General features: G+C 45.3%; 1 protein-coding gene across 6 annotated transcripts in view; it reads left to right on the top strand.

The window, feature by feature from the left end:
- Positions 1-22,669, top strand: part of LOC126246926 (skin secretory protein xP2-like) — a 579,526-nt gene that overhangs the window by 538,660 nt on the left and 18,197 nt on the right. For all 6 annotated transcript variants that reach the window (XM_049948438.1, XM_049948433.1, XM_049948434.1 and 3 more), the window contains one exon: positions 16,208-17,371. In XM_049948438.1, the coding sequence (XP_049804395.1) occupies positions 16,208-17,371 (1,164 nt within the window). The remainder of the gene's footprint in view (positions 1-16,207; positions 17,372-22,669) is intronic.

The following is a 22,669-nucleotide window of genomic DNA, read 5'->3' as shown; positions in this document are numbered from 1 at the left end:
CGATTCGGCACCTGTCAAAAATGCAGTGATGAGGTTTCGGCAGACCACAAAGGAACCAACAATTTGCTGTCGCTTTATTTTCGTAACTCTTTTTATCTATAGGTATAGCTTTTGATTTTTAAATCTGGTAGGGTAGAGTGTTCTGCTTTGGTACTCTTTTGCCTCTAGCCAGTTCTGTATTAGAATTTTACTATACAATGACAGAAAAAAATCGCAACACCAAAAATAATTAATGTAAAGTAATGGAATTTGGGAATACATTTGTCTACGTAACATATTTAAGTGATTAACATTGCAAGATCACAGGTTAATGGAAGCATCACATAAGTGTTGAGTGCTATTGACAAGGGATTTCAGATCGATTCCATATTTCTGGATTTGCGGAAGGCTTTTGACACTGTACCACACAAGCGGCTCGTAGTGAAATTGCGAGCTTATGGAATATCTCAGTTATGTGACTGGATTTGTGATTTCCTGCAGAGAGGTCACAGTTCGTAGTAATTGACGGAAAGTCAGAAGTGATTTTGGCGTTCCCAAAAGTAGTGTTATAGGCCCTTTGCTGTTCCTTATCTGAATTAACGATTTTGGAGACAATCTGAACAGCCGTCTTCGGTTGTTTGCAGATGACGCTGTCGTTTATTGACTAATAAAGTCATTAGAAGACCAAAACAAACTGCAAAACTATTTAGAAAAGATACCTGAATGGTGCGAAAAGTGGCAGTTGACACTAAATAGCAAAAAGTGTGAGGTCATCCACATGAGTGCTAAAAGGAACTCGTTAAACTTCGGTTACACGATAAATCAGTCTAATCTAAAAGCCGTAAATTCAACTAAATACCTAGGTATTACAATTACGAACAACTTAAATTGGAAGGAACACACAGAAAATGTTGTGGGGAAGGCTAACCAAAGACTGCGTTTTATTGGCAGGACACTTAGAAAATGTAACAGATCTGCTAAGGAGACTGGCTACACTACGCTTGTCTGCCCTCTTTTAGAATACTGCTGCGCGGTGTGGAATCCTTACCAGATGGACTGACGGAGTACATCGAAAAAGTTCAAAGAAAGGCAGCACGTTTTCTATTATCGCGAAATATGGGAGAGAGTGTCACAGAAATGCTACAGGATTTGGGCTGGACATAATTAAAAGAAAGGTGTTTTTCGTTTCGACGGAATCTTCTCACGAAATTCCAATTACCAACTTTCTCCTCCGAATGCGACCTACATAGGAAGGAATGTTCACCAAAATAAAATAAGGGAAATCAGAGCTCGTCGGAAAGATATAGGTGTTCATTCTTTCCGCGCGCTATACGAGATTAGAATAATAGAGAATTGTGAAGGTGGTTCGATGAACCCTCTGCCAGGCACTTAAATGTGATTTGCAGAGTATTCATGTAGATGTAGACATAAGCTATCGCAAATGTGAAATGCTGGTACATTAACCAGTGTAATTGCCAGAATGTTGTATGCAAATGTCCATGGATTTTCTTGTACAGGTGCCGGAATGGAGTTCCATGCCTGCTGCACTTGTTCGCTCAATGCAGGGACGGTTAATGCTGCTTGTGGATGGCGCTGGAGTTGTTGCCTGATAATGTCTCGAATGGGCTCGAGTGGAGACAGATCTGATGATTGGGCAAGACAAGACCACATGTCGACACTCTGTAGGGCATACTGGGTTGCAACGGCAGTATGTCGGCGAGCGTTATTCTGTTGGAAAACACCACTTGGAAGACGTCGAACCACCAGACTGACGTACAAATTCTCAGTCAAAGTGCGTGGGATAACACCGAGACTGCTGCTGCTCTCATACGAAATCGCACCCAGATCATAACTCCAGGTATAGGTCTAATGTGTCCAGTACGGAGTCAGATTTGTTGCAGGCCCTCAACTGGCCTCTTTCTAACCAACACACGGCAATCGCTAGCACCGAGGCAGAACCGACATTCATCAGAAAACACAACAAATCTCCTCCCTGCCCTCCAATGAGCTCTCGCTTGACACCACTGATGTCGCAAATGGCGGCAGTTCGGGGTCAGCGGAATGCACGGTACAGGGCGTCTGGCTCGGAACTGTACTTGAAGTAACCTATTTGTAACAGTTCGTTGTGTCGCTGTGCTGCCAACTGTTGCTCAAATTGTTGCTGCAGATGCATCACGATGCGCCAAAGCCGTACGATGCGCCAGAGCATTAGACAAACACGATGGTCTTCCCTGTCGGTAGCTACGTGGGTTCGGAGGCCGGTCTTCTTGCGACTGTACATTCACATGACTACTGCTGCCAGCAATCACGTACAGTGGCTACATTCTCGTCATTTCATTCTACGATATCGCAGAAGGAACTTTTAACTTCTCGTAGCTCTATTACACGACCTCTTTCAAACTCAGTGAGGCGTTGATAAAAGCGTCTTTACCACCCTAAAGGCACTCTTGACAAACATCAACTCACCACCTTCAATCTCGAAGGTAACAGACGCTCGCAACTGTTACAGCATGTATTTAAAGCAAACCTGATTTGCATCCTCATAGTGACGCTAATAACAGTACTCTTATGCGATTGGCGCGAGATTTAAATAGACATAATGTTTCAGATGTGGAAAGACGCCTGTCAACTTTCTTTTATGCCGCACTACTCCTCCGTAGTGTTGAGACTTCTTTTCCATCAGTGTATTTTCTTAATCCATTTTTAAATGATTGCGTTAACTTTTTATGTGCTGAAGTCTTTTTCTGAAATTTTAGAAGTTACTCCGAAAAAAGTTTTTCCAAATCTGTATGTACCTACGAACAAATATTATATAGAAATTTAGAAGTGTTGAAAGCGAGAGAATCTAGTCAGTATTGTGTAGTATTTAACAGTCAGTCTATCTGTCACAAGTTGCTCTGCTACACACCAGTAATGAGTAAGTGGCATCAAATTAAGCTGAAGCACTATCAAAAACCCTTAAAAGTTAAATACATTTTGAAATAGAAGCTATTGCAAACTGAAACCATTTTCCATTTTCAAGAAAGGTAAAATTATTAACACATTAAAGAAAAACAGTTCATTTTCAAGTATCACATGCTACACAAGACTTTCCTTCGATTTCTAGCTGCAAGATAGTGCGCGACCGACGGAGAATGGTTTAAGTATTCAGAAGTCAGAATGAGATTTTCACTCTGCAGCGGTGTGTGCGCTGATATGAAACTTCCTGTCAGATTAAAACTGTGTGCCGGACCGCGACTCGAACTCGGCAGAAGTAAAGTTGTGAGGACGGGGTGTGAGTCGTGCTTGGGTAGCTCAGTGATAGAGCACTTTCCCGCGAAAGGCAAAGGTCCCGAGTTCGAGTCTCGGTCCGGCACACAGTTTTAATCTGCCAGGAAGTTTCATATTCAGAAGTCATATAAATGTCTATAAAAATACACAGAATTTTGCTCACCGTAAAACTTTGTACCTTAAGAATTAACAATATGTTCCAAATCGCTTTAGTATATCAGACATCACTCAAAAGTGTAGAAAGCGAAATATTTACAAGTTCTACAGAAAAGACAGTCTCGTGTATAACAACAACAACAACAACAACAACAACAAAACTGTAGGAATTGGCGGAAACAGCTTATGGCGGTCTATACCGCGTTCCTTCATGTCATTCTAAAAATCAGTCACTAGACTGAAGTACTTACCAAAAAATGTGTGTTTTTACGTACACTGTCTCCTAGGTACACAAATGCCCCTACTTTCTAGGGGTATTTGGTATAGTTCACGGGAAAAAAGGAAGTTTAGGGTCCAATTTCCTGCCGACGTCGTCATCATTAGAGTCCAAGCACAAAGCTCAGGTAGGGAAAGGATGAGAAAGGAAATCGGCCATACTCTTTCAAAGGAACTATCCCAGCATTAACCTTAGCGATTCGGGTAAACTACGGGAAACCTAAGGCTGGATAGTCGGACGGACATCTGAACCGCTATCCGCCGAATACAAGCCCAGTTCTCAGCTCGTGAGAAGATGAGTACAGAGGTAGAACTCACGTCAACGTCCAGAGTAAAACGGTTTGCAAGAATTGCCAGAAAATGTGTTTTAAGAGGGCCGCACCAATGTTGCCTCCTGTTCTCTGTGACGTAAACATCAAATAACGAGCCTTAAGTTCCGCTGTGTTGCAGACTTCGGCATTATTTTTAGCACAATTACAGACTAGTTTTCCAAAACATCACTATGAACATTTAGTTTACATCGCTGCAATATTCTTTTGGCAAAGTATCGAATGGTGATTCAAACAACAGATCATCCCATTAAAACCGTGTCCCTTCGATATGTCTATAGATACAGCAACTGAGAGTACTAAACACCACAGAATAAAATCTCTGCATTCTTTCCTGTACGATTGTTTCCCAAAATATTTTTTTCTTTTTCTGGACCCTTTTATAGAATAATCCAAATGGCGAGAAAAGCTTTAAACTGCAGCCTGTTAACAATACTAAAAATATGTCAACTGTACACACATGTAAAGGGGGCGATCAAAAGGTTTCCCTTAGAAGGCCTTACAATCTAGAGTCGATATGCCAATCGGACAAATTCGCCGTTCATCGAGACAATAGTCCCACTGACTCACCAAGTTGAAGATAGCCCTGCTGTGTGAAGAAGTCCGTAACTGCCTGCTGCACGTCCTCGTCCGACGGGAATCGCGACACTTCAAGCCTTTTTTAAGGGACTGAAGGCATGATAATCGCGTGGGGATAGATCTGGATATAGGGCGTAGAGTTGTAAAACTACCTTAGGCTACCACAGACTGTCAGTTAAGATCGCAACCGTGTTACCTGTACGTTAGGTGTGTTGCCTATCTATCAGGAGTTGCCCCATTTCAATCTCTTTGTCTCTGTGCACGATCAATGTCTTACTCGATTCCTCTAGAAACTGGAAGCGGTGAACTGTCTAGAAACTGAGTGAGGATACATAGTACCACATAGTCTACAGAACACTTTTGTTCTGCATAGTTCGCATCCCATATGTTACTTAAAAATAAAGCCGGCCGCGTTGGTCTCGCGGTTCTAGGCGCTCAGTCCGGAACCGCGCGACTGCTACGGTCGCAGGTTCGGATCCTGCCTCGGGCATGGATGTGTGTGATGATACCTTAGGTTAGTTAGGTTTAAGTAGTTCTAAGTTCTAGGGGACTGATGACCACAGATGTTAAGTCCCCAGAGCCAACCAACCAACCAACCAACCAACCAACCTAAAAATAAACAGTATTTATAGCGAAATTGAAACTCTCGATGTTTAATTCTGGTTTTATGTGAACATTGTTGATTTTTAATTGGAAACAGAGGGATGTTATCTTCAAAATAAAAGGAAACAATACAGCGCTAGAAAATGCAATTTCCAAAAAAAGAAATAAAAAACACGAAACATAAACATATCAAACATCGCTTCAGTACTTCATCGAGCTTTTATAAAACATGTTTCTGTTATTCATAAACAACTTGTGCACCTATTAATAAAAACAGGAAACCTTTGTCAGTGTTCATGATGAAGAACATTGTATTGAGTGCGAAATAACAACTACAACATATAGATTTCTTTATCGTTGTGTATGTAAACTGTACTGACATCAAAAGTAATTGCTTTGGTTGAATAAAAGCTCGGAAGTTACGCGATCAATTAATTTTTATTACTTATAACATGCAACTGACATTTTGTAAGGATGTAAAATACACAGTGGACTACCACTGAACGATGAGCGGTTCTAACTATGTGCAAAACAAACAACTAACTAAGAGAAGTCTTCGGCTCCCGGTTTCTACTTCACACATTTATTTATGTTTCTTACCCTACAAGTACTATCAGTACTAATAGCCCACCATTTACTATGTCGTTTATGTACGCTACCAAACTACCGAACTGTAGTTTTGGTAGAACGGAACTCCAATAGGACGGGTGGCCGAGTGTCTCCCACTTGCCCGTAATGTCTTCCCAGATCGACCGGCATCTTCCGTCAAACTGTCATCAGCACGAAACTCGGCGCACCATTCCACAACGGTGGTTTTAGACAGACAAGCTGTCTCTTTTTTTTTAGAGGTGGAGCCCCTCCACCCAAACCGGCGTGATGGACAACTCAAAAGGTCTACTGCCATCTCTGCATAAGGGTTAGTTTTCACTAAAGTGAGTTGTCGCAGGATGTGGGTGCTGCGATGTTTTCGTACGTCTGGTTAAGGTTAACCATTAATACGCGCTCATCTGGAGATAGATTGGGTCTAAAGTCGAACGAAGGGTAGCGGTTTGAAGGGCAAAGGAAAAAAAGTGCCAAGGCAAGAGCCAAGGGAAAAAAATCCTCTGCTGCATGCGACAGGTCATGCAAGGGTAGGCTTTGTTAGTAGTGGGTATCATGCATGTCGATACCTTGGACGTTGTGCGGTGCTGTTATTTGGCGGCTGCCGCTGGGTGCCGGTGTTGATCTCTCGGTCAGCGTCAGCATACCTGTAACAATTAGGTTCATCATTGTTTTGTGTCCGATAGGTTATACATCAGATGCACAGTGTAGGGTGATGTTGGCTATTTGTTTGTGCGTCAGTGGGCGAGCTCGTCGGTTTCCCTGCTGTAGCCTGTTGGTCGGCTTTAATAGCAGCTGGTATATCCAGTCAACGTTGCTGATATGCGAGGGCTTGCCGAAGTTTTTCGTTTGTTGGTGTATGTTAGTTTGTCATAGGTGGTAATGCCCTGACTAGTAGTGTCTAGTAGTGCCTTTGGCTGCCCATACACATTCCTCACTCTCCGATGGATATCCTTCGATAGCAAATAAGAGATAACAGCATGCTGGTGTTGTTTTGACGCATTTGGTAATAACATTGCCATAGTTCACGTATCCGAATTTACCTCTCGCATGCTGGAAAAACATGAATGCCATTCTAATCCCTCGCCTACAAGTTGGTGCTTGTATACCCGCATTGGAGTCGTGCTACGTTGCATATACGGTGCAGGAACGCCCCCAGATGAAAACTTGATCGCCGCTTATAATATGCTCAACTACCTATCCCATTACTGGGTACTGAATACAAATAATGCTATCCAGTAAACTTCTGATACGCCTTCGCCACAATTTGTCCAACATTTTTCGGTGTACATTTGGGTGAGAATTTTAAATGGGAAACTTTCTGGAAAGTATTAAACAGTTCAGTTAAGCAACTTATCCTCGTCGTTTCATAAGTCTCAGAAAGGAGAAAATTGAATAAAATCAATTTTACCTCTTTTAATTTGCTAGTGCCAGATGGAACGCGCTTCCTCAGCCGAGCTCGCTAATGCACGGTGGCGGACGGAGGTAACCGGTTCGAAATGTTGGTTTTAGAAGTAACTTTGATCACTAGAATTTTATAAGCAACGGTTGTGGGCGTTGTGAATTATAGTTCTAGATCATTGGACGCTGAGCTTCATTCCAGAGGTTTCGATAGTCATGGAGTGAGGGTTGTTGAATGTGTTCCGTCCGTAGGTTGGGAGACGTTAGGTTCTGTGCCTCCCTGGAACAATATGAGACAGGTAATCTATGTGGCGCCACTGTTATTCTCTCTCTCTTTCTTTCCTTCTCTCCTCCTTTCCTTCTCTCCTCCTTTCCTTCTCTCCTCCTTTCCTTCTCTCCTCCTTTCCTTCTCTCCTCCTTTCCTTCTCTCCTTCTCTCCTCCTTTCCTTCTCTCCTCCTTTCCTTCTCTCTTTCTTTTCTTCTCTCTTTCCCACCCCCTTCCCCCCTTTAGTATTCAGGAAATAACACTGCACTAGAGAAGTATTGGTTACAATGGCTCTGAGCACTATTGGACTTAACATCTGAGGTCATCAGTCCCCTAGAACTTAGAACTACTTAAACCTAATTAACCGCAGGACATCACATACATCCATGCCCGAGGCAGGATTCGAACCTGCGACCGTAGCAGTCGCGCGTTCCGGACTGAAGCGCCTAGAACCGCTCGGCCACAGCGGCCGGCAAGGAAGTATTCATCACACGCATCCACACTATAGAGATGGACAGTTCATTGATAGACTTGAGGAAGACAAGATGTAATGGCATATACTAGGACAGTAGCACAGGATTCTCATATTGCACATCTAACAATCACTGACGATTACAGGCCATGGGGAACAATAGAGAGAGAGAACTCGTATTTTAGGAACGAAGTCTTCACTACTTATGAAATGTTGCTTAAAAGCCAATTCATAGTGCTAATTCGGTATCATGATATAGAAATCCTTCTAAGAGTTAAGCTTCATTCACTTAATACAAATTATTTACGCAGACAGCGTTATCGTGACGATAACTGTGCGCCGCGAACGGAATTGGGAGCCCGGACTCCTGCCTTTTATGGGCAGTGTTCTTCCGATACTGGAGCATCCGCTCGTGCCCCTCACATCGCCTGCAACTGCCACGAGCTCTCCCCTCCCCTTCCATTCCAAGCTCCACGTAGCCCTCTTGTTAACTTTACAGGACTGCTGCCCATGGAACGGGAATGTTGCGGTGAGACTAGTTCTTCATCGCCTGTGCGTTTCAACATTTTGCGGTCTTTTATTTTCAAAGATAAATTCGTTTTGTTGAATATTCATCGCAAGGTAAAACGGTGTACCAGTCTGGCTCGCAATTTTTACTTGTGATGAATATTCAGTTCAGCGAGTACCGTGCTAGAAGTAAAAGATTGTAACGTGTGATCGTCATTGCCTGAGGATGATCACAAATCACTCTACGAGAACAAAATCGTCACGTATTTGCTTAATTTTCTCCGTATCATTTAATACTTGCTACTTGCTCAGCAGCTGGAAGATCTTGAATACAGAGAACTTACTTAACGTGTAACAGCTACTACAGGTACGTTTTTTTGTAACGCAACCGGTTCCAAAACATCAAGTTTCATTTTCAAGTACGCCTTTACGTTGCTTTACGGGGCATTACTGTGTGCGAGTCACATCGTGATGTTGCAGAGGGCGTTGATGATTTTTACAGGTGCATTTGAGGTTGAATTTAATATTTAGAAATTATACCAGAATTTTCAGAAAGAAATCATTCCGCTTTACGCTGTTAAAACATTATTTATTGCGATTGCAATTTCGACACGTGGTCATTCTCAAGCTGTATGGGATGTTGTAACGCACTCAGTAATATAAAGCTGTGACATTCTGTGTAACAGCGCTTGCATGTGGTGTTGTGAATTTATCCGCTGTTCCATACACCATACACATTAGACAGCTGGTGGAAAAATGATATAAGCACTTAAGATTAAGTTTTATGTAGTAAGCGTGGTAAATGGACGACAAAAGCGGCAAAGATGTTTACGCCTGCTACATGAAATTAAACTTCAGTTTTTATATCATTATTCCACCAACTTTCTAGTGTGTATGATACATGGAACAACAGATAAATTCACACCACCATATGCAACTCCTCTTCCTCTGCATGTCACAGCTTTATATTACTAAGTGCGTTACAACATCCTACAACACTTGAAAATGGTCATCTGTCGAAATTGTAATCGCAATAATGTTTCAACAGCCTAAAGCGGAATGATTTCATTTAAAAATTTCACAACGGCTGTGGATCCCGTCATCATCAAACTTACGCTTACCAGAATTTGCCTGGTATGATATGTAAAACCACCTAAAACGTATACCACGATAGCTGGACTAAAATTTGGAGAACAGTTCAGCGCAGCATTAGCTCAAAATTTTAATAGAGGATTACTTTGCAGCTCCCTACATAATTGGGAAAGGAGGGATGATTGCTTTGTGTTTGATGCCCTTACGTCATGTCTGAGAGATAGTAACATACTATATTTTCGCAGCATGGAAATTTGGAGCATCAGTAATCGCACACTGGAACTGTTATTAGCGGTGCAACGCTCTTTTTGTGTCATGGTTGAAATTTCAGATTGCTGACGATTTCGAAGAAGTCAGCCGTCTTTTCACGAAAATTCATACTTCTGAATGGAGCACCAGTGTTGTTTGTTCCATCCTATCAGTACAGCCGTACACACGATTTGCGCCGCTCTGGAAGGAGAATCGTAGTTGGTACGTGTCGCTTTCCTTTCTGATAAAGTCTTCGTTCCTTCTCAAGTAAAATTACATTCTTATCGATATCAATTACGGAATATTCATTTGATACGCATGCCATGCTATATTCTCTCTCGCTTAATTCAGCATCTGCTTCACAGTGTCTAGCAACTGCGTTTTCTTATTACATTGTGAGGTCTTGAACTTCATGACGCGACAATATAATAAAAGAAAGCTCTTCATTAACAGGAATTCTTTTCTAAAACACTTGCTACGCAAAACAGACAGAAAGCTAATGACATAAACTAACCCTTCTGTTTTTTGCAGTAGCAGTCTTTCAACAAGCAGTTTGAACAGACCCCGCTATTGTTAGTTCTGTCTCCTGGTCCTCTGATACCTCTTCACAAATCTGTTAAGACAGTTCATCATATCGTTGTCGTTTGTGACTTATGTAGGTATATATTTCCATATAATTAAGAATTAGGAACCATTAGTGATTCTTCCATATTCTGGGGCTCGACTCTAAGCAAAGAAATGAGAGATCATTTACACACATCATCTAAAGTTTTGCATCACCCCATTATTTCGAAATTGATGGCACAGGAAAAAAATTCGCTTTGTGGCATGCGTATATATTCATTTGCAAATTGTCTAGAGAGACCACCAAGTAAAGAAAAGTGTATGACGACAAAATCGTATATTTCTCACAGCACGGCGGTACGTGCTGGGACGTCCCCTTGCTCGGATTCAGGCTTGAAACCGTCGCGTGCCGGCCGCTGTGACCGAGCGGTTCTAGGCGCTCCAGTCCGGAACCGCGCTGCTGCTACGGTCGCAGGTTTGAATCCTGCCTCGGGCATGGATGTGTATGATGTCCTTAGGTTAGTTAGGTTTAAGTAGTTCTAAGTTCTAGGGGACTGATGACCTCAGATGTTAAGACCCATAGAGCTTAGAGCCATTTGAAACTGTCGCGACATACCATCAATGAGAGCAACAAGCCAACCCTGGTGCAAGTTTTCCCACTCTCCAATGGCGCTTAGGTCTAAGTCGCGCAGAGTACTTGGTCTTGTCGAAGTGCAAAAACAGCTCGTTTCAATATATCAATATATCCACGATATATATACGATATGCACGCGAGGTGTCATCCAGCAAGATGAAAACATTACCAAATTTTGGTGATACGATCCCGCTATTGGTTGCAAACTCTTGTCCGTGTACCGTAGAGCGGTGAGGTTGGCACCGATAACCACAAAAGGTGTTCAGTGGCCCCATGTTACGCTACCTCAGAAGATCACTCAACCACCACCTTGTTGCACACTTGGGACACAGCGTTGAAGGCTTTCGATATTACCGATATTATCAGGGTACAAACAGATCAGACGTAAGCACTCCCTACCATGACTACCCTGTTGCATAGCTACCTAGCAAACATGTTTTCAAACAGCTGTAGCATGGAAACGGTACTTTTCAGGACATGGGTTCCACTTCAAAATATTGTCTACTGAGTCCCCTCTACAAGTTCTAGAAGTCTGTCAGGGGAAGTTTAGAACACCGAATGTAGTCTTTCCGCTCTGACAACCGCTACCTAGGTATTGCAATAACATTAATAGCCCATGTCTCACGCAAGCCGCGCCAAAAACTTTATTTTTTTCTAAATGCTTGGCCACCCGGAACCCTCGCTTGTATTTCATGGCTGCCTAAGCAGTGCATATACAGGGCTATTCAAAACCAAGGAACAAATTTCAGACATTTATTACTTCCAAAGTACAAAGGATAGAAACACAATTCCAACGTTCCTGGAAAGACAAACGTTACAATTTTTATGCGTTCAGTGTGAGTACCATGTGTTGCACGATAAATATCAAAACGGTGGCTCATTTCTTGCTACACACGAAGCAGCTGGTCTCTCATTATCGAATTCTCAGCAACAAAGGGCGACAAAAACGCGGTCTTAAGCGTAACCCCGCAGATAAGTCACAAGGTGTGAAGTCTGGAGATCTGGGAGGCCACCGGCGATAAAGTTCAACTTCCGTTCCTCGCCTTCCAGTCAAACGCCCTGGAATGGTGTCATTCTTGTAACGTCAGATGTGCTTAGAGAACTTCATTGAGTGCGTAAAAATCTCAACATTACGCTTTCTAGGAACGTTAAAATTGTGTTTCTATCTTTTGTAGTTTGTAAGCAATAAATGTTTGAAATCTGTTCCTCCTTTTTTCAATAACCCTGTACTATATTGTAGAGAAAAAGGAACTGGTACACTTGCCTATTATCGTGAAGGGCCGCCGCGAGCACGGAAAAGTGCCACAAGGCGACGTGCCATGAACTCTGCTAATGTTTGAAGTAGTGCTGGAGGGAATTGACACCATGAATCCTGCAGCGCTGTCCATAAATCCGTAAGAGTACGAGGGGGTGGAGGTCTCTTCTGAACAGCACGTTGCAAGGCATCCCACATATGCTCAATAATGTTCATGTCCGGGGAGTTTGGCGGCCAGCGGAAGTGTTTAAACTCAGAAGAGTTCCTGAAGCCTCTCTACAGCAATTCTGGACGTGTGTCGTGTCGCATTGTCGCGCAGGAAATGCCCAAGTCCGTCGGAGTGCACAATGGACATGAATGGATACAGGTGATCAGACAGGATGCTTACGTACGTGTCACCTATCAGAGTCATAACTAGACATATCAGGGGTCCAAATCACTCCAACTGCACACGTCCCACACGATTACAGCTTAAACAGTCCCCTGCTGACAAGCAGGGTCCGTGGATTCATGAGGTTGTCTCCATACCCGTACACGTCCATCCGCTCGATACAATTTGAAACGAGACTCTTCCGACCAGGCAATATTTTTCGTCATCAACAGTGCAATGTCGGTGTTGACGGGCCCAGGCGAGGCGTAAAGCTTTGTGTCGTGCAGTCATCAAGGATACACGAGTAGGCCTCCTGCTCCGAAAGCTCCTATCGATGATGTTTCGTTGAAAGGCTCGCACGCTGACACTTGTTGATGGCACAGCACTGACATCTGCAGCAATTTGCGGAAGGATTTCACCTCTGCCACGTTGAACGATTCCCTTCAGTCGTCGTTACTCCCGTTGTTGCAGGATCTTTTTCCGATCGCAGCGATGTCGGAGTTTTGATGTTTTACCGGTTTCCTGATATTCACGGTACACTCGCGAAATGGTCGTACGGAAAAATCCCCATTTCACCGCTGTCTTAGAGATGCTTTGTCCTATCGCACGTGCGCCGACTATTACACCACGTTCACACACACTTAAATCTTGATTACCTGCCATTATAACAGCAGTCGGCGGCGTATTCTGCGTGTTTACATATGACTGTATTTGAATACGAATGGCTGTACCAGTTTCTTTGGTGCTTCAGTGTATAAATTTGGACGAAATCGGTGGTGACGAGTAGGCGCGATCCCGTTGTGAGTGCAGTGGACGGTCGACGCGTGCACGTGTTCGCTCTGTCAGCAGATGGATGTGCGGCGAAGTACCTCTACTGGCAAGTTTGGGACCGTAAGGAAGTGCATTCCGATCACTTTAGTGGCTTACATTTACAGCCTCTGACTCGTTTCTTCTTGAATATACTGTAGCGATGACTTAAAATCTTTAGAATAGGCTCTCACTTTTGATTAAGGAAGGACTAGGCCCAAGTTTGCACATATAATAAATTTTATTATAGTGTAGTTCCTCAGCACATGTTCACATTCCTTGGTACTCAAAAAAAAATACTGTACAATTTACATTCATTACACTCTCTATCTTTTAGCAAACAAATTTTGAAATAAATACGATGACTATCAAATTCTCTTTAACCATTTCAGTAACACCAAAAATTTAAGGAAAGGTTTTCGAAGTGAACTCAGAAAGAAACTCGCCTCACAATCAGGCTAAATTTTACCTTTCCCTTAAATAAAATATACTAAAAGAGTCAACGTTAAAGAGACACAAGCATAATTGCATTTAAAAAAATATATTTACCCAGTTAATAAAATTATTGAACGTTCAACATTATCTTAGCAAACCTTAAACAAAGCAAAATTTCTGCAAGCTTAACTACCACACATTTAAGCATAAGCTCCTCAGTCAATTATAGCTCAGTAAGATTGCTAAATTACAGGAAGAAAATACAATTTAGAATTTTACAGTCCTGCTCTGAACACATGCCCTTCTTGCTCTCTGAATGGACCCACACGACACGCATACTACTCCGCGCCAAGGTACATAAACATTGAAACCAGCACAAGAAAGCCTTATAGAACACACAGAAATCTGCTATTAGAAACATTTCTACCCACGGCCTTATACATACGTTGCAGTCATTAACATGCAAATAAAACACAATAAAATAGTGGCCATACAATTAAGAAAACAACCCCACAACTTAATTATGAGTAAAAAACCTCAACAATTACACATCTGTCTTTAACTAATGAAAAGAACATTCATTGATATACACATACGAAAACCACAATGCCTCTTTCGCAACCAATTAGTATGTCCCGGCTTAGTCGAATATTAATTAACGACAAGTAATGAGCAGCACCAGTATCATAATCTGAATCTGAACTGAGAAAGTTTTTATACGACGAACGAACCTGCGCAATTCTTTAATTTTTGCGATAACCACAGTTGTCGTTGGAATGATGCTCACTAGAAAGATTATCGGCAAGACTGAAACTCCAGCAGATGGAAACGGAGCCCCATAACCAACGCCTGAGGGCCAGAGAGCAGATCAACATCTGGTGTTAACACCGAGGCAGCCCAGCCGTCACTGGCCTCTCTTGCAGACTGTGCTCCAGTCGCAGCGCACGACAGTTGCGCCTCCTGGTCGCTCAGTTCCGTCAGCCACACTGCTTGTTTTTTTTTTTTTTTTTTTTTTTTTGTGATTTCATTCCCTTGCCCCATATGGGCAGGGGATGGCTGTCAGCGGCACAATCCGCCGCTCTTCAGCCGAGTGGCATGACAACTTAAAATAAGAATAAAATGTTTCATACATAAGGCGATAAAGGGGAACTTAAAACAGAATAATGGGAGAAAATGGAGGTAAAAGATATAGACTAACACGGGGACGTTCATGGAGGACAGTTAAAAAAAAAGTCACCAGAAAGTTAAAAAACACAGTTAGCGATTCTTCAAAACTTAGAGCTAAGGCACTTAATGGACATGCACACGTTAAAAGTCGGCCACAGTAGTAAAAACACTCCGGAACAACACACTTAAAACCCACTTGGAGCACACACGACGAAGAATAAAAGTGCCAGGCGGGACCTGCCGAGGGAAAGGGCAGAGAGGATGGAAAAGGGGCAGCAGGGGAAGCGGCGAGGCACAAGAGATGGAGGGGGAGTAGGAGGGGGAAGCCGCTCAGGAGGAGGGAGGGGGAGGAGAGGGAGCCGAGGCAGGAAGATGGGGTTAGAGTTGGTAGAAAGGGTAGATGTCAGGGCGAAGCTCATCATCCGGGAGGGGTAGATGGTGGAAGTTGCATTGGGAAAGGAGATGAAGGGTGTGGAGATGGAGAGAGGGTGGGACAATACGGTAAAGGCGCGGCAACTGGTTGGGGGTGGAGAGGAAGGGAGACACCAGGGGGTGAGGGGGATCAAGGCGGCAGACAATATATAGTGTGCGGATGTGTTCAAGGAAAAGGAGAAGGTGGGGGAAGGGGATGAGGTCGTAGAGGATGCACGTGGGGGACGGAAGGCGGATGAGGAAGGCGAGGCGGAGCGCATGGCGTTCGAGGATTTGGAGGGCTTTATAGAACCGGGGAGCGGCGGAAATCCAAGCTACACTGGCATAACCGAGGATGGGGCCGATCAAGGATTTGTAGGTGTGAAGTATGGTGGAAGGATGCAGACCCCACGTCCGGCCGGACAGGAGTTTCAGGAGGTGGAAGCGGTTGTGAGCTTTGTTTTGGCTGGTAAGGAGATGGGGAGTCCAGATGAGATGGCGGTCGAGTATGAGGCCAAGGTATTTGAGGGTAGGAGTGAGGTGGATAGCACACTGCTAGCCTCAGACATGGGATATATACCCAGCCAGCGCGAGACAAAATCGATACTGGCTAGCTTACATAGTCTTTGAACCAGAGGAGATAGACTCCATTACCTCGATGTGAACACATCATATACCTTATTTTTTCAAATGTGAGACCTCAGTTTCCTGTACGGCGATCTACGGTTCACATCGTCCAGTAGTACGATGTCGTCGATTGTGACTGTGGTGTTGTTGTTGTTGCAGTGGTGGCAGCCCTGCTGCTGGTGCCGCTGGCGACCGGCCACCCCACGACCGGCCCCACGTCGCCGCCGTCGGCCGCAGGGGGGCGCTCGGCGCACGCCGGCCCCCGCGACTGGCAGTCCTGGCCGCCGCCCTACGAGGACGAAGAGGACGACGAGGACGGCTTCCTGGGGCCGCGCGCGCTGCCGCTCGAGGGCCGCCCGCCCGAGGAACCGCCGCAGGACGCGCCGGAGGAGCTGGTGCCGCAAGACGCAGACGTGGACGGCGAGATCCTCGCCGAATACGCTCGCGAGGTGGCGGCTAGCCGCGCCGCCGCTCGCGACTCCGACGTACCTGAAGGGAACGGCGCAGCCGGAGAGCAGTCCGCCGCCAAGGCCCTGACCACCAGGGATGTACAGAATGTTGCGCCGTCGGTGTCCAACTCCACAGTCGTCGACGCAGTTTCGTCTAGTCAGCCAAATAATTCGGTTAGTCGCGGTAACTCTAGTAGCGATAGTGTGACGACTGGCACGAGGGAGAGCAAGTCTTTCAGCTCTTCGGTGGCGCCTGTTTCTGTGGCACCTGTGAAGCCTCTGAAGGCGGAGACGGGGCATAACAACGTGGAAACCGAGAGTAAGGCGGGGACCGCGCGGGACCGGCTGCCGACGTCAGCTCCGGTGGCGCCCGCGTCGGGGAGCAGCACTGCCGCCCCCGCAGGCGCCGAGCCGCAGGGCGGTGCCGCGACGGCCCGGGCCGAGGTCGCGCCGCAGGACAGCTCCGACGCGCCGCAGGCCGGCGGTGTAGCTGCCTCGGCGGAAGCCGGCAGCCCCCAGCCGGCAGAAGAGGACGCGTACGCCACGGCACCAGCGGAGGCAGTGGCGGAGACGGGCCCGGACGCGTCCTCCGTGCCGCCGGAGAGCGGCTGGACGGCGTACGACGCCTCCGGGGCGGCGGCAGCGGCGGCGGCCGACGACGACGTGGACGTGGTGGGCCAGCAGGAGGAGGCGGCGCCGCGGTCGCGCACGGCGGAGCGTGAGGCGGCCGACGAGGAGGAGGTCCAGGAGGCGGAGGCGGACGCGCCGGTGAGCCGCGGCCGCGTCGCGCCCGCCGCGCCGACCACCGCCGCCATGGACGCCGCCTCCATCACCGGCATCGCGCTCGGCATCGTCGTCTTCTCCAGCCTCGTCGGTGAGCACTCCGCTCGTTTCTCTCCGACCGACTGTGCATTCATTTGGGGTCGGGGTTACCTTCACCCGTACTTAGTCTGAGGAGGGCGTACTCGATGGGGGACAATAATGAGTTTCACAAAATAAATTAGATGCCTCCCAACCACGAGACAGACGTATCAATTCAGTAACAATTTAAATAAGGGTGGAACGTGTAATCACCGGTGTAACGAGGGCTAAGGGCGCCAGATGGTCTCAAGACAAACAAGATTTTTTGCAAAATATGTTCTTATTATCACAGAGTAAATTCTACATACACTACTGGCTACTAAAATTGCTACACCACGAAGATGACGTGCTACAGACGTGAAATTTAACCGACAGGAAGAAGATGCTGTGATATGCAAATGTTTAGCTTTTCAGAGCATTCACACAAGGTTGGCGCCGGAGGCGACACCTACAACGTGCTGATATGAGGAAAGTTCCCAACCGATTTCTCATACACAAACAGCAGTTGGCCGGCGTTGCCTGGTGAAACGTTGTTGTGATGCCCCATGTAAGGAGGAGAAATGCGTACCATTACGTTTCCGACTTTGATAAAGGTCGGATTGTAACCAATCGCGCTTGCGGTTTATCGTATCGCGACATGCTGCTCGCGTTGGTCGAGATCCAATGACTGTTAGGGTAATACGGAACGCCGTGCTGGATCCCAACAACCTCGTATCACTAGCAGCCGAGATGACAGGCATCTTATCCGCATGGCTGTAACGGATCGTGCAGCCACGTCTCGATCCCTGAGTCAACAGATGGGGACGTTTGCAATACAACAACCGTCTGCACGAACAGTTCGACGACATTTGCAGCAGCATGGACTATCAGCTCGGAGACCGTGGATGCAGTTACCCTTGACGCTGCATCACAGATAGGAGCGCCTGCGGCGGTGTACTCCACGGCGAACCTGGGTGCATGAATGGCAAAACGTCATTTTTTCGGATGAATCCAGGTTCTGTTTACAGCATCATGATGGTCGCATCCGTATTTGGCGACATCGCAGTGAACGCACATTGCAAGCGTGTATTCATCGTGGCCATACTGGCCTATCACCCGGCGTGATTGTATGGGGTGCCATTGGTTACACGTCTCGGTCACCTCTTGTTCCCATTGACGGTACTTTGAACAGTGGACATTACATTTGAGATGTGTTACGACCCGTGGCTCTACCCTTCATTCGATCCCTGCGAAACCCTGCATTTCAGCAAGATAATGCACGACCGCATGTTGCAGGTCCTGTACGGGCCTTTCTGGATACAGAAAATGTTCGACTGCAGCCCTGGCCAGCACATTCTCCAGATCTCTCACCAATTGAAAACGTCTGGTCAATGATGGCCGAGCAAGTGGCTCGTCACAATACGCCAATCACTACTCTTGATGAACTGTGGTATCGTGTTGAAGCTGCATGGACAGCTGTACCTGTACGCGCCATCCAAGCTCTGTTTGACTCAATGCCGTATCAAGGCCGTTATTACGGCCAGAGGAGGTTGTTCTGGGTACTGATTTCTCAGGATCTATGCACCCAAACTGCGTGAAAATGTAATCACATGTCAGTTCTAGTATAATATATTTGTCCAATGAATACCCGTTTATCATCTGCATTTCTTCTTGGTGTAGCAATTTTAATGGCCAGTAGTGTATTAGATTACTTGATTCTGGAGGGGGAGGACGCTAACAAAATGTAACGTGGTACCCCGGGCGCCGAGGAGGCGGGTGGCAATTAAGTGTTGTCTCGGGCGCCGATGGCGGGAGGGGTGTGCCAATACAATGTTGTTCCCCGATCACTGATAGGGTAGCGGACGCCAAAAAGTGTCGTGCTCCGGGCGCGAGTTATGTTTGCTACGCTACTGCATGTAATCGTTACTGACTATTCCGATTGAAATTACTTGGTATTTGACGCTTGACGCATTGCACCTGGTTTTCTCCAATCAGAGCGTTCAACAGCATACTCGAACCGTTACTGCTCGATCCTGAATAATGGATCTCGCACTTTTATTTCGTATTTCATCACACGCATGCACACATACACACGCACGCACGTGGTTCATACACGGCACTGACTGGACAAAGTTGCAATTCGTCGTTGCGACTAGGTCACCACAATCATAAATATAGAGGGGTACAAAAATATGTATCCACTGTTTAAAAGTCCATAACTGGCAAACTAATTGACGGAGTTGTCTCATCTTTGGTAGTGGAATAGTTTGTGGTTCCGGCAGTCGCCACACAAGCGTTGTATTGCTTTGTTTTGTTTTGTCAGATGACAGTCGCCAAATAGTCAGTGTTTTGTTCTTAGTTGCACCTAGTTACTCGAGTAAACATGGCTGGCGCAAGGTTTACATTCGATGAAAGGAAGTCGGTTTTGAAATGGTATTTTAAGTACGAAAACATTGAGGTTCAACGGCAATGGCGAAATGAGTATCAAACAGAGCCACCGAGACGTTTAACGATTCGTCGCATTCATGACAAATTTGAAGCCGAAGGCTGTGTTAAAGATGTACACAAACAACGATCTGGACGACCTATAACAGTAACAAGTCCAGCTAACTCCCGTCGTGTGTTACAACAATTCACTCACTCATCACAGAAGTCTGTGAGACAGTGTGCCCGTAAAACTGGAGCGAGTCGCTCAAGTTTTCGGCGAATTTTGAAGACAGCAAAGTGGAAGTGCTGCATCCCACGATTGCTACACGCAATGAACGAGGACGACCCAGATCGTAGAATGGAGTACTGCGAGTGGTTTACTTACATGGTGCGCAACGATGAAGAGTTTGCAGAGATGATTGTGTGGTCTGATGAGGCACAGTTCAAACTCAATGGTACAGTAAATCGCTACAATTGCATCTACTGGGCCGCCGAAAATCCGAACGTCTATGTAGACAAAGCCGTGAATTTGCCAGGAGTAAATGTGTGGTGTGGGCTGTCTTACTGGGGCCTGATTGGGCCATTCTTCTTTGACGGCATACTTACCGGTGAGGTGTACCTTCAGAACCTTCAGACATCCGTTGTACCTGCCATCCGAGACTTATATGGAGACGAAAGAGTTTACTTTCAACAATATGGTGCCTCAGCCCACTACCAAATTCGTGTTAGGGCGTATCTCGACGAAAATCTACCAGGAAGATGGATAGGCCGTAGAGGTGCTGTGGAGTATCCACCACGTTCCCTAGACCTAACTCCTCTGGACCTGTACCTGTGGGGGACACTAAAGGACGTCGTTTATCGACAAAAGCCACGCACACTGGATGAACTTCGAGAATCCATCGTACATTCATGTGCAAATATTCAACTGAACACGTTGCAGTCAGTAGTTCGTGCTGCAGTTCGGCGGAATCGTTTGTGTGTAGATGTTAATGTCATTTCGAACACCTACAGTGATATCTTTAAGTTGGGCTTTAAGCTACACTTTCACCAAAAATGAGACAACTCCGTTAATTAGTTTGCAAGTTATGGACTTTTAAACAGTGGTTACTTTTGGACCCCTCTGTATAACTACTTAAGTCGGTATTGTCGAGTTGTAGAATGATAAGACTATAAGCCTGACGTGTATAAGATAGGTTCGAATCCCGTCAAAAATTGTCAATTTTTTTATTTTTAAATATAATCGAAAGAGAGTAATTATTATGTTTATTCAATTAACTGTTCGAAGTGCAATCTTTTTTATTTCTAATTCTTTGCTGCGTCACTTTCATCATCGTATTGACTTCTTTATTTGGTCTTATTGTTCTTCCTATCAGTCTTCTTTCGTCTGGAATTTGCCCGTGTCGCCTATAACATGCAATTAAGTGCCACTGATCGTCGGTTCGAAACGCGCGCGGTCAGCTTGTGTAGCTATATAGTGTGAGCATAGTTTCAGGTAACCAATGACAGAGAGGCATTACAGTTTCCTTTTGGCGCCGGAACGGAATTACTTCTATCTTGAGTTTACTCGTAGAGGTTAGCTTTAGTCACCGTGAACAAAGCGATCATGGTTTCAGTTCCGCTGCAGATCTGTTGACCCCTCTTTTGTCGGATACATTGCACATCACAGGTTGTGATTAGCTTAGGACAGGACTACAAAACGCGTCGCCTGCCACAGTTCAGTCGTTGGTCACTTAAAATCAGCTGAGACAGCATCTCGCATTCCGACATACCTCTCAGCGGCAGCTTCCAACAATGCACCGCGTTACACATTGACGGCATTTTTGAAGTGACCCGCCATGTTTATATGACACCTACAACTGAGTGGTAGCCGGCACCTGCTATGGCAACATTGTAGCGGCAAGTGGCAGACATCAACTATCAAGTAATTTTAATCAGACTGTAGTAGTAAGTGTATCCAGCACTAGATATTGCGAAATCTCAGAACCTTTTCGCCATTCACAATGAAACTAATATGAATTTCAGAATTTGAAGGTCTGATTCAGACGTCTAGAAATTCCAGCAAATTGCTTCTAGGTTTTTTCTTGTGTCCGGAATGGGAGGAGCAAACGAAACTAAACTTTGCGGTTATGAGAGGGGATGTGATGTTTTATCAGTGGCTGCAACATCGAATCGAGGAATTTCTGTGTGCGCAGTTCAGGTCAGCGCCTTACATTTTTCGTGAAAACTTTGGGATAAAATCATAACTAGTGTTCCGTATTAATATGTAACTGAATTATAAGTCTCTTTTATACAATGGTTAGACAGGATAGTATAATGGTTACAGAATAGATAAAACCAAGTTTGAACTGTCGCTGCCCCTGTATGCTCGAGGGCCGGTCACGTAATCAATCTGCGCAGTTTTTTCTTCATTTCCTTTTCGACGCTGCTGTACCGCTCACATTCTTTGGGCATTATTAGACTTCTTTGGCTTTTTGGATTCCTTTCGACGCGAGCTTTCTTATGACTTGGGTTTTCTATAATTCTTAGCATATTTACGAGTTATATGAGACGACATCTTTCATTTTGCAATTTTCAATTTAATACCGATTTTAATTCCGGCGAATACTTTTACTGTCTCACTTTGGACCCTGGTAGTGCTCCGCAAGCTCTTGAAATTGACACGCAAATCAGCGTAGCTACGCACGTTCCCATGTTACAGCAGTTTTAACTTTATGCAAAGCTAATTCTTAACAAACACGCACACGCACTGGTACATTGAAGTGACAGGAAAAATAAATAGTGCGCAACAAACACCTATGGACTTGATCCATCCATTGTCGGCTTGATATCCAGGATACTGGCACTGGGATGGATTTGACGTCTGAGTTGGTCCCCACATGTTCTGTTGGGGCATACCAGGGGATCC

The sequence above is a fragment of the Schistocerca nitens genome, chromosome 1, assembly GCF_023898315.1.
Source record: "Schistocerca nitens isolate TAMUIC-IGC-003100 chromosome 1, iqSchNite1.1, whole genome shotgun sequence".
In the NCBI taxonomy this organism is placed as follows: Eukaryota; Metazoa; Arthropoda; class Insecta; order Orthoptera; family Acrididae; genus Schistocerca; species Schistocerca nitens.
This window is presented reverse-complemented; position numbering and strand designations above follow the sequence as displayed.